The 13,366-nt window shown below is 39.8% G+C and overlaps 1 protein-coding gene across 1 annotated transcript in view; it reads right to left on the reverse strand.

Moving 5' to 3' along the window:
• Positions 1-13,366, reverse strand: part of LeuRS-m (Leucyl-tRNA synthetase, mitochondrial) — an 80,564-nt gene that overhangs the window by 35,154 nt on the left and 32,044 nt on the right. The window contains exons 8-11 of the mRNA XM_075669341.1: positions 12,365-12,722; positions 10,931-11,040; positions 4,385-4,549; positions 2,980-3,098 (exon numbers count right to left, since the gene is read on the reverse strand). Coding sequence (XP_075525456.1) covers positions 2,980-3,098; positions 4,385-4,549; positions 10,931-11,040; positions 12,365-12,722 — 752 coding nt within the window. The remainder of the gene's footprint in view (positions 1-2,979; positions 3,099-4,384; positions 4,550-10,930; positions 11,041-12,364; positions 12,723-13,366) is intronic.

Here is a 13,366-nt window from a genome sequence, read left to right on the forward strand (position 1 = left end):
ATTTTAGGATAATATTTAGGAAACAATTTCATGTTGCTTATAAAACAAGTTCACATAAATATGGCTTTATGTGCAACATGATTCACAGTTAGAGAAACAATGCAATTACAGCTGCAGCATTGATTACAGCTCAGGTTTCAAATGAAGGCCTATAGACTAATCTTTCTTCAAGTGGTGTGTACTGAGCGTGTCATACTGGCCACCTTTTCTGATAATATAACACAAATAGAATTTTACTGGCCTGAATACTAAAACTGCACTTAACATTTATTGGGAAGTTAGGCAGACAGAATATACTATTTTCAGAACCCTGACCCTGAATGACTTTTCAGGGTTTGACAATATCCACCACAGCCCACAATGACAGCCCATTAGAAAAAACCCCCCAAATTGTTACAGAAAGGGGGACTATTATTATGACGACCTTGCCTACCATGCATATCTCAGAGGAGACAAGTAACACAAATTATACAAAACACTTTATTATAAAATTAAAGGATATTTTGGCACATGGTAAAAATTGAGTGGTATTGTATGTGGATTGGCTAATTTCCTACGACACATAACTACCATGCCCGCAACATAGTGGATAGGCATATACTGAATGCCTTTGCAATGACAAATTCAGTATATGTAATGTCTTATAAGAAATAACAATACATTGATATAAGTGACAGTGATATAGTGCAAGGCGCTGTAAAAAAGTTAGTGCTAATGCACACTAACAAATTTTTTTGCCTCGACTTGTATTATTTCTTGCAAGTTGTCCTGCCAGATGTGGTGCTAGGCAAACTGGGCCATAACGCGCTATTTCTAAGCATAGATTGAATAAACTTGAATGAAATGAAAACATGAAAAAACTTATTTATAGTTATTGTGTGATAATTCAAAACAAGTACAGATAATTTATTTATTTATTTCATACATACTGCTAGCCTCCATTTTGAGGCTGTTGCAGGACATGGGAAAATACATTGCATCAAAATAAGAATGACAAACTTATACACTTGTTAGTATTGTAGTTTACAAGTATACGTAGTGGAGTAATACAACAAAGGGTGTGACCTTCCTGAGTCAGGCCTTAAAGGTTAATGAACAGAAATACAGAAGCATAAGATAAACAACAAAAAAGTACATCAAAACCAATTAGAGACAAAATGCGGGGTCTGCAGGCGATACTGGTAAATCAAGATGCGCATTCATAGACATATTTTTCCAGCATAGGAAGGAAATCGTCAGGTGAGCAAATTATGATATCACTAGGCAATGAATTCCAGTCTCTGATTGTCTGGGGAAAGAAAGAATACCTGAATGTGTCTGTGTGGAACCTGTATTCAATTAAATGTTTATGATGTTTAGTTCTAGTGTTTCGCTGTTCAGTGAAAGATACATATGCACCACTGTTTAATTTGTAGACCCCGTTAAGGAGGTGGAACAGAAACTTGAGGCGTAAGTATTTCGCACGCTTGTAAATAGTCGGGAGACAAGCTTTATCAAGGAGTTCTGTCGGAGAATCATTACGGTTGTACCTATTATAAATGAATCTGATGGCTTTTCTCTGTATTGTTTCTAGGCGTTTTATGCACTGTTTGGTATGTGGAGACCAGCAGGTAATACCATATTCTAGTATAGGACGAACGAATGAGGTGTAGGCTAGCATCTTAGTGTCTGGTGAGGCAGATTTTAAAGAGCGTTTAAGCGAACAAAGTGTTGTAAATGCCTTAGAAGATATGTGTGACACATGCTTGTCCCATTTCATATCAGATGATAGGACAATGCCCAAATATTTATAATCATCGACTATCTTTAATTTTTGCTGTTCGATCGTGTAGGTGAATTCTAGTGGGGTTCTTTTTCGGCTTACTCTCATAAAAACAGTCTTGTCTAAATTAATCTTCATTTGCCATGCCTGACACCAATTTGCTACTTGCACAAGCTCGTGATTTAGTATTACTTGATCATTATGGTTCCTAATCTCCCTATATATAATGCAATCATCTGCAAACATGCGCATCGTTGATTTTATGTTATCTGCCATGTCATTGATGTATAGTAAAAAAAGAATTGGTGCTAAGACTGTTCCTTGTGGTACTCCGGATGACACTTCTACCCAATCAGATTGCTGACTTTCGATTTCTACGTACTGTTGCCGACCTGCAAGATAAGCTTTTATCCAGTTTGTTATGCTGCCAGATCCGAGAATGTGTTGTAGTTTGCCCAGGAGTTTAGGATGGGATACCCGGTCGAAGGCCTTCGATAGATCTAAGAATATTATGTCAGTCTGCCCGCGGTTATCAATTGTTAGAGCAAGATCATGCACAGTTTGTGTCAGTTGCGTAACAGTAGACAGTCCTTTTCTGAAACCATGTTGGTTGATGCTAAGCAAGTTATTATCTTCCGCAAAGGTTACGATGTGTTTTAGTATGATGTGTTCGAGAATTTTGCAAGATGTGCAGGTTAGCGAAATCGGTCTATAATTTGATGGGCTTGTTGCGTCACCTGATTTGAGAATCGGGACAATCTTTGCTATTTTCCAGTCTTTGGGCACGTCAGACGATTCTAGAGATTTTTTAAAGATAAGTAAGAGGTATTTAGAGACCCATTCTGCATATCTCTTGAGGAAAGTATTGGGGATCCCATCTTGGCCACAAGATTTTTTAATGTCGATGTTTAGCAGCAGTGAAAGTATACCTGATTCTGTTATCTCTATATCACCAAGTATGTCGCCGGTTCCCCTCGGCTGATGGTTTAAATCTGGTGAAGTTCCGTTGTCTTGTGTAAAAACGGATTTAAAAAAGTTATTAAACTGATTTGCTCTTTATTTTTTTGCTCTTTAATTCAAACAAGTACCCCACTAGTTCATTTCAGTTTCTTACAAACAGGAACACCTTGACATATTTTGAAGTTTTTGATGCATGAACTCAGGAATATTGCTCAGAGAAGCCACAGCTGTCCATTATATACAAAAAAGACAAAGACCTGGGACATGGAGTGCTGAGCCAATCATGGGCACCACACAATGGTGAAACACCTTCCTTGGTCACCTTGTCCAAAGCAGGTAACTCAACTGGAAGTTGCTCATATGGTACGGGAACAACCTGCAAAATTGTTGCCATGCCAAAAATATTCCTTTAGGCCACCATTCATCATCTCTAGTTGCAACTTGTCTATATGGTTCACATTTCTTCAGATATGGTAACTTTAAAAGCATTGCACATATATTTAGTAGATTCTATTCAGGTTTTGCTAATGAGATGCTAGTGTCTCCGAGATACTAGTATCAGTGTTATTCCCTCTTAAATGTCGCTCAACATTTTGCCCACTTTCTTATTTTCATACTCAGGACGATAGTGCCATAAGAAAGGTTGGTATCTTCAATCTGGAGTGCAACCAGCAGAAACAGAAAGGCTTGAGCCACCACTTTTCTAAGCATGATGTTTACGAATAAGAGAAAAAGTCCTCAATATAGCTTAAATATCGCAACTATAACAAGCAATTTTAGGTGTGGGCAACATTTATTTCCACTAGTAGCTCAATTTCTCTATATACTGGGTGTTCGAGTGAAGAGAATAGAGTAATTCTTAAAAGCGGTGCAGCAGAGATAAGGATGTTATTTCTTCAGCCACACATTATTCATGAGCAGACACTAGAAATTATGTAATAATAGATGATGAATTGTTCCACTAAACTTCTCTAACTCCTAATCAATTACTTTAAAGAACATGTTGAAATGTCAAAACCGAAGCAAGCCAGTGCTCACGGCAAGTCGAATCAGTAGGTCCCTTAAGACTAGCACCATATTTATCCAAAAACTTGCACTAAAGTAGGCTGGCATCCTCACTCATTATTTTTCATATAAGCCGAATGTGGGACACAAGTGTAATGAAAATGTATTTCATGGAAGCTATTCAGGCCATATATCTTCAAATTGCTAGGAGTCTCAGTATTCCTACGAGGTGGACATGCCTTGAGTACTGTCAAAAGTTAAGCTAATTAAAATATTATTCAATGATACACAATCACCATGTGGTTGACTGCAGCCCACTGCTTTTGGTAGTGGCACTGCCATGCTCAGCGCTAAAACTGCCAGACGGGAGCAGCCCTAATCTTGTCCTGCTAGGTGTGAGTTAGGCCAGCGACTGTATTAGCAACTTATGATTGGATGATCCTAGACTCGCTGTTGGATTTCACTTCACGCCTCTAAAAATGCTACACCTTTCTCATTCCACCTAATAGGCCCTTGAGCCAACCCTAAATAAAGCATTTTTATTATAACCTTTAGCTGACTGCTTATCATAACCTTTAGCTGACTGCTTCACGTAAGTGCAAAAGCACTTAGGCGAAGCATCGAAGCGGAAGTGCCCGTTTAGTCTGAAGTGCTTACCCCACAAGCTGTGCAGTGTATGATGGGGATGGGCGTGCCCCAGTAGCGCTGCCTCGAGATAAGCCAATCCTTGAGGTGACTACTGCAAGGGTAGCCGCCCCGGCCCTGTTGCTGTGCCTGCTGGCACACTTGCAACCGTGCAGCCTTGGCAGACAGGCCTGTCAGCTGCCACAGAACAAAGACCGCGTAAAATGGCAAACAAGATGAGCTTTTAACAAAATCACAACTGCATGCCTGCACTCCTTCATGGACCCTCTTGTTTACGCAGTTGCAATGGTGCTACCTTCGAAACTAAAGAAACTTTCATTTGCAAGTCTTTGGATCTGGACATCGCTGAAAGAAAAAAGTGTTAATTCTGTGCTGTGTTTACCTATGAGGATTGCACTTTTTTTTTCTGCACAAATGTATATGATCATGCATCATGCCTCAAGCTGATGCATGTGCCATTTCTTATGCATTGTAGGGTAGAGATGGTTTTATAAGACTAATGGCAGACTAGATGTCCCGTTTTGGCCGGGCCTGCCACACTGAGCAATAGCAGGCACAGCCAGACCTTTCCTGGGGTTTTTGTAAACAATGAAATAGCATATCACAAAAAGGCTGCTGCAATCAGACTTGCACACCCATTTCAATAATGGGCTCTTATCAAACAGTGGACATGATTGATGAGGAAATTTGTAATGTGTTGTAAGTTGCAAAATGTATCTGAACTGATGTCATGCCCATAGCTTGACAATGACCAAGAGAACAACCCAGCTGCCATGTCTATTACTTAATGTTCCTGTAACTGCCACTGAATGTTGTTTTTTAAGCCTTTTTGATCTACAAACCACTCTATCGTATTTTAGCAGTGGAGCAAGTCTCCATTAATACATCACTTTAATTCACACAGCCATGTTTGCAGTGGTGTAGGTCACTAGTGGGTCACAATGTATTTCCTCTGTGCACCTCTGATAACGCAGGTCCTTCTTTTAGTGTGGAAGCACTATCTTAGTGAAAGTCAGCACAGGTGAAAAATTCATGCTTCTGATTTCAAATGCAGTGGCGCTACTGCTCTAGAGCTGAAGAAAGAAGAAAAAGTGCATTTGCGACTCACTGGCGAGTCGCAACACACCTGTCATGACACACAGGAATCAAAACTTCAAACATTGCTGCCACAGTGACCATGTTAGATAGACAGATGCCGTTATTTTCATGAATATGATAACAGAGGACCTTTGATGCCCTTGGAACATGTTACAATTATAATGCAAGATAATGATGCATGATGTAGCTGTATTCAGGAATCAGCCTAATGTGGTGAGCAATCTGCTATGGCATGGCCGCACTAGCAGGAAAATGCATGCAGCAGAATGTGCACCATGAAAATTGGCAAATGGCAACATTTCCCATTGCAGAGCAAACTGGCCTACTCGTATTTTTTTTTTTTTATTTGTAAAATACCTTATAAGGCCCCTACATGGGGCATTCAGTAAGGGGGGCATAGCATCAAGTAAGCACATAAAATCTCGTAACAATATGAAGGTAGAGAAAAAAAAACACCAGCCAAGTGCACAGTCTAAAAATTAGAGAAACATATTAGCTACATAAAGCTGTGTATGAGTATAATAAAAAGGAACTCTATAAGTTTATAATAAACAAATTACAGTGCAAGGAAAAAGTTGGAAAAATAAAACCAAACAGTGAGTATGATAGTGATGGTTAACAAGGGTTAGGCGAGCTGAGTGAGTGCCTGAATTTTTCACGGTCGGTTTCCGAGGGAATATGTACCCTGGCATGCATATGTGCATGCCAGGTACACCCGTCAGCAAAAGTATACGGACCACAGTGGCACCTAAAAAACAGAATTTCATTCGTAATTAACACGCATAAACAGAAACTGACAAGTGCACTAGAAAATTCGTAATGCCAAGTTTAGACTACAGTCTATGATGTCAAGTTGCATTGACAGACAAAGGAGAAAATGAGTTTTCTCGTGCGATCCCTGGTCCATAGACTTTTGCTCACGGGTGTACATGCACAGATGCATTGCTGCACACATGCCTCACCCATCACACCATGTTAAAACATTTGAACAGAAATAAGATGCAATATACTGAGGTGCCAGATGTATATGCACCAGGGCAGCTACAGTTGTGAGTTCGTGTCAATGTGCTCTGCTGTAGTTCAAGGAGTTCCCTAACTTGACAGCTTTAGGGAACCTCACCAGCCTTCACAGTGTTGAGGAACCTTCACGACCATGCATATTCCCACCCCAAAGTTTACCTTTGCACGGCCTCTTAACAAAAGTGCACGATGAGTCAATCAAAGAATGATACAGGGTGTATTAAACACAAAATAAGGACAACATTGCACATACGACAGAATTTGCTTCTCTTTGCCACTTAGCGTTGGCGCCAAGTTGCGTGCCACACAGTCAACCCTCTATTCAACAGAGCCCTGCTTGCAGACGAACACTTCAAATTTTGTTAGACAAGGAATGGAGGTCAACATGCTTTAGCAGTGAAAGTGATTGCATAAGCTCCAAGTACAATTCTACTGGCTATGATGTCGCGAATAAATATAGTTAAATAGGAGTCTGCCAGAATTTCGAGTGTAATTATACACTGACAATATAACCAAACTCATGAGGCATGTGAGTTGGACAACAGCCAGAGCAGCACCGCTGAGGTGCAAGAGTGTCTTGCAGTGTCTATGGTGTGGCATGTTGTCTCTAATCTCAAATGCATTTGCTTAAAAACCGCAATGTTATGGATTTCGAGGAGACAGTTTATGTTTCTTTCAGAATTACCTAGAAGAAAGATACCAGAGCGTACACTTAGACAGTGTCTCGTCTGACTTCCTACCCATTACACACGGCGTTTCGCAGGGGTCCCCCCCCCAGCTTTGGGTCCGATACTATTTTCCTTGTACATCAACGACCTACCCCAAAGGCTTGATAAGGGTGAGGCAATAATGTATGCTGATGATACCATAGTTTTAATCTCAGGAAAGGATATCAACCACTTAGAAAACACTGCTAATAGAGAACTAGAAAAACTGAGAAACTGGTTTATGGACAACAAATTAACACTAAATACATCTAAAACAAAGTACATTATATTTTTGTCCAATAGAGTTAAAATACAACCAATAACTTTGAAGATTGCGATGACAACAATTACAGAAGCTCAAGAATATAACTATCTCAGTATAACATTAGATTCATCCCTTCATTACAGGGCACACATAGCAAATGTATGCAGCCGGCTCAGTCATGCATGCTTTACTTTATATCAGGCACGTCAGCATTTTCCTGCACGAATGATTTACTTCAGTATTTTGCATAGCCATTTAACCTATTGTATTGAGACATTGGGGCACACGTATTCATCTTACCTAGATCCAGTAATCAAACTGCAGAAAAGAGCGCTCCGAATTATGTACTTCTCTGGTTATATAGAAGACACCGAACCGCTATTAAAAAAAACTAACATTATGCCATTCCTCATCGTCAGGGACTTCAAAACAGCATGCGAAGTTCATGCCATACTTTCGGACAATAACCCCTTCCAAGTACGGTTTTCATCACACTGCACAGACACACGAGGACACAACTGAACAGAAATTTTAACGTACCACCTGTTAGCAACTTGTACGGCAGGCGCAGGTTAGCCTACATTGGAACAAAAATATTGAATAATCTTCCAAAAAGGATAAAAGAGAGTCCAAGATTTTCATATGTTCTTAACCCTTTGAGGGTCAATGACGTAAATATACGGCGCCACGAACAAGCCCAAAATGGTCAATGCCGTATATTTACGGTGCCGTCTGCACGTTTAAAAAGCAGGCCGATTTCCTAAATTTTTCTTTTCTGGCATGTGCAGCCACAAGGGGGGAACACAGGGAATTTTTTTCTCACGCCTCCCTCTCTCGGTTTTAGTTGCATGGTTTGTTTTAGAGCTAGTTTGCTCCGGCGCATCTATATACTACCATTCGCGCATTGGCATGCGCAATGCGTGCGGGCGGGCGTTGGTTTGGATTTTGTTCCACAGGCGGTTTCAGCTTCTTGCAATTGCAAAACTGATGGCTATCTCATTACTAATCGCTCAAAGGGAAACCGCTTGTTTCTCGCTCGTTTAGTGCTCACAGGGGTGCGCATAGGAAGGATGCCGCCGTGCATACGTTTCCTTTTCTTTTCTTTTTTTTCTTTTTTTGGAGACGTGCGAAAACTAATTGCCTCTGGTTGGCGATAAGATGAAGATTAACAGAAGTTTGTCACACGTTTTGCTTTTTTGATAGGCACACAACCACACAGTTTTCTTGAGTGCGCTCACATAAGCTGTTCGATTAAGCTATGGACATAATTATTAGTGTAAGAGCAGGAACATTGCAGAGTTGCGAAATATTCTCGTTCGTGCATTTTCTAAGCCTTGAACTATGTGCATGAGAACGCATCAAATTTTTTTATTCTTATCAGTTTATTTCCTTTTTTTATTGTTGTTATTCATGAATAAACAGTACACATATACCAACACAAAATATTTTCTTTTTCACTTTACGGTCACCCTAGAAAAATTATGGTAACTTTTTTTTTGAGATAGGTCCCTCAGAAGAATTGGAATCTGCAATAAAAAAAAAATCGACCCTGGGCGGTTGCATATGGCAAAAAAAATCAACCCTCAAAGGGTTAAGCAATTTATAATTCATGATCAACATGTATCTGTATTGTAATAGTTATGGATGTTGCTATTGTTGGCTTTTACCTTGTGCTATAACAAATTTATTAATATATCATGTTAACAACAATGTTAGTGGAATCTGTACTTACAAATCACATTACCTGTTAGCCTGAGTTGCAATGGTGTTTTGTATTTAGTTGCATGGGCCCAGAACTAACAGTATTGCTAAGGGCCCAGGTGATTTTCAGTAACGTTTATAATCCTGAATAGAAATAAACTGAAACTGAAACTGAAAAAAAGAAAAGGCATCTCTGGCAGTTTTTTCACCATGCCGAATAAGTAGTTATTTTACGTTTCTTTGCACCTCTTGTCCTACATGAAATAGTTCAATTTGCATAAAAATGCAGAAATAACTTTTAATAGGCCACATCACATCGAAACAGAACCTAGACCAGGCAGCCCACAGAGCTGCCTCTTGTGACATTATCGGTGATGTTAGAGCAGGAACAGGAGCATCAGCGATGACATCTCTGGACAAGTTCAACTACAATGAATTATAAATGCTCTTTTGTTGTCATGGCACTTCTTCGCATAAAAATTATTAAAAAATCATTTTATGAAGATCCTGCTGCTGCTGAAACCTTTACATCTGCAAATAAGTTGGCACAGACACTTACAGCAATAATGGAGCAGGGTTCCCAGCACACATTGTTTATAGACAGCTTTCTGAGATGTCACCACCAGTGCTACTGCTCCCATGTTGTTGTCATGAGCAGCAAGCATAGGGTGGTCAGCAGAAATCATCCGTTCCAATGACATGGATCATGTGTATGCTAATATTTAAAATTAATTTTGGAAAAAAAAAACACTACTTGACTCTCAGTCATGCCATTTGGTGCACATGACCACAGTGTCCAGGAAAATGTACGACACAAATTTCACTTAGAACTATACACCAAAAGAAAAACAATCAGTTGCCCCCTTTTATGAATGAGAAAGCCATGATAATGCCTCACTATACACAGCATTGCTATTCAGCCAGTTGTGAAACTTGGCATGCTGCCTGCAAAACCCCTAGGTTCTGGCGAAACCAGTTTTGGAACCATTGCTGCATTTGATTGGGCCACTGAACCTGATGTCTTATGTGCTATTGCTACGAATCCTTTTTATTATGTTGAGTTGCACTTTTCCCATTTGCCAGACCAACACCTCCTACTATTTAGAGGCTGGATTTCCCACAAAGTTTAGTTGCCCCTGATGACTGAGCTGACTACACACACAAACACGTGTGCGTACAAATGTTCAAGCATACATGCACATCGCATATATGTGATACGTACAATGCATAATACATTGTACATGTAATTTCATGTTGTATTCAGGCAAATATAGTGTTATTGGAGGGCTCCGAAAACATGAAACTAAAACAATTGTGTTACTACCAGTAATTAGACACTTAATGACCAATATTTAAAATAAAGAGTTGCAAGACATGTTGAGAAACAGTTAAATAAGGCATTTTTGATGAGTTAGCTTGGCACATCTTTCAAGGCCTCATATGTAAGTCCTTGAAATAAGGAAAATTTTAACTGCTGATTCTTCCACACACTGAATGCAGCTTGTGTTCCCAGCCTAAAAAAATAGCACAAAAGTTAGCTCATCTGCTGGATTTGGCGTACCCTACATATGAATTTGGTAGCATCCTACGTAAGGCCTGTCAAACAGTAGTCAACTTGAATGTTTACTTGTGTCTACCAGCCAGCCATACTGTATCTCTGCACCAGTTTTGTTAAGTTTCACTTGCAACACTTCACATACTTGTTCTTCCCTTTAAAAGAGTTTGACATGTTGCTGTACTCTGTGGTTACAATTTTATAGTGCTTACCGTGCCTGAGTTGATCAGATGTGTTGGGTCATCATCATCAACAACCTTGATCACTTCAATATCATGTTGAATGGCAAATGTGAGGTCCTCTTTGCTCAGACTGGGAGTTCCTGAGAAAACATTTAGTTTAGCACTTTACTAGAAATTTTTTATTTAAGCCTGTGACAACATGCCGAACTAAAGACCAGCTGCTCAGATAAATGTGGCAAAAAACCTAGAAGTGAGGGTAAAGCATTTTGTAGATGATATGCAAAGTGAAAAATTATAGAATGCTGTTTCTGCAAAAATTTGCATTTGTATTCTCTTCGTGACGCTGCACTTTTATCATAGAATAATAAAAGCTGGCTAAAACAACTTTTATGAGTAAACTTTTTTCAAGAGCTATGCTATATTTTGATAAATAATGGCGCAACTGAAAAAAAAAAGCATCTGGTGCAACCTAATTAAAGAAAATATCCTGTGTACAGCTTTACACCTAAGAGCTTGCAATTTAAATTTGATAGAAGAAAAGGCAGTGATAAGACTAATTATTAACAAAATTATATCTTGTTTCCTTGCACCTTTCAATAAGGCTATGAAAATCATGCTACATTCCACACAAAACATGGTAGAGGCCAACTGACATAATTCATAACAAGCTTTTCTAACAGTAGACTTGGTGTACAAGTTTTCTTATTAAAGGAAAAAAAATACAGTTGACTTCCTTTAATGTGACCCTGACCAGTCAGTCACAATTAGTTCAATTGTATAAAATTAATCTCCCTTTGGCATTAGTTTACCAGAACATTAGCAGAACACTTCTGCAGAGTCAGTATCCAGCTTCTGCTGCACATAGACATACGTAGAGCCTAAATAGGCATATAGGGAAAATTTGACAAAATTCACAACCTTCCAGCTCTTTGCCAACCTGGTCAAACTGCCATTTACAGCATGTGAATGGTAATCACATGTCATAGATCACGAATCCCACCTAGTAGAAAACACTGACAAAATTTCCAAAGTGCTGTCAAGAAGCAGTAAAAGATGAATATCAGCAAGAAATAGCATCTTCTCAATGGAATTGGTGTCTGTGCCATCTAGATAAGCCCCTTTGTACTGCTGTTTTCCTTTCTTTTTCCCTTCTGTCTCTGAGCAAATAACATACACAGTAGTAACAATTTTTGTCTTCTGTTAAGCACAAAGGTTCACACACAGCTAAGGTTACATATCAGTAGCAACTTTTATGGTCAGAGCTTTGAGGTATGCACTGTTAACCACAAAATCTTTTAACGATATCTGGATAATTCTGCGGCACCTAGAGAATGTGACTCTACGAAGTCACAAATTCTTTTCACTTGACTAATATTTCAAAATATGAAATTTGGAGCTGGCAAGGATTTATTGCATATTATATGCCTGCCAGATGGCTACAATAACAGACCATGCAACACTCACCCAAATGGCAATTAGTAGCCCGAGGAAACTCAAAATTGTTGGACACCAGCACTGGAATTTTCTTTCCCGAGACGGGGTTGAGTGCATAATATTTGGCCTTTCCTGTAGCACTGCTAGAGCAATTTTCGATGGACAGTGCCATGCTGTGGTCTGGTGAGAGGGCCACAAATGTCACTGCACCCAAGAACTCAGGCTCCTCAGTCCACACACGCAAAAGGTCTGAATAAGGGTTCCCATTGTTGTCGATGACACTCCATTCAAATGAAAATCCTGTGCAATCTCCAATCCAGCCACGCTGAAGGGGACCCACCTCATCCCAATTGTTACGTTCAGAGTCACGAAGACCCAGGAGAAGGTCCTGAAAGCAGGAAGGTATTAGAAGATAAAGGCTTTGAAATTCATAAAAGGTACAGCTGGCCAAATCTTTAGCTGGCTTGGCTCATGCAAGCACCGATTTTCTGTAGGCCGGCACCTTAGGACGGGAACCTAACAGATGACCCTCCTATCTGCTTAAGCTTTGGGAGGATGAGCCTAACCTTGACTATTTCGCAATCCCACTCCATCGTAACGTGCTGGAAAGCAGAAAAAGCGGCATGCACGTGAGCTAGCGAAAGGTTTAACCAGCTGCACACAAAAAAAAGTACTCTGAGCCGCCCTGCCATACCCCACACCATTTAAGTGCTGCGTGCGCACATAGAGGTTGTTTGCAGTACATGAAAAATCTGAATGGGTGATGCAAATGTGTATACCATTGCTTTTACTTTTTTAACAATACATTGAGCCAGTTATAGCTATGGAGTGCACACATGGAATCGAGAGATGCATCCTGAAGACGCACTCTCGATCAGCCACTTTCACTTTTCTGTGACATAACATCCAGCACAGATTCCTAGACTTTTCACTTAAGTTTCGTGACAGCCATGTGTGCTGGTCGTACAGTACTTGAAGTGGCAAGCAAGTGAAAAGATTGGTGGTGTTGCAAACTCAGCGAAGAAAACCTGT

The sequence above is a fragment of the Dermacentor variabilis genome, chromosome 1 (assembly GCF_050947875.1).
Source record: "Dermacentor variabilis isolate Ectoservices chromosome 1, ASM5094787v1, whole genome shotgun sequence".
Classification (NCBI taxonomy): domain Eukaryota; kingdom Metazoa; phylum Arthropoda; class Arachnida; order Ixodida; family Ixodidae; genus Dermacentor; species Dermacentor variabilis.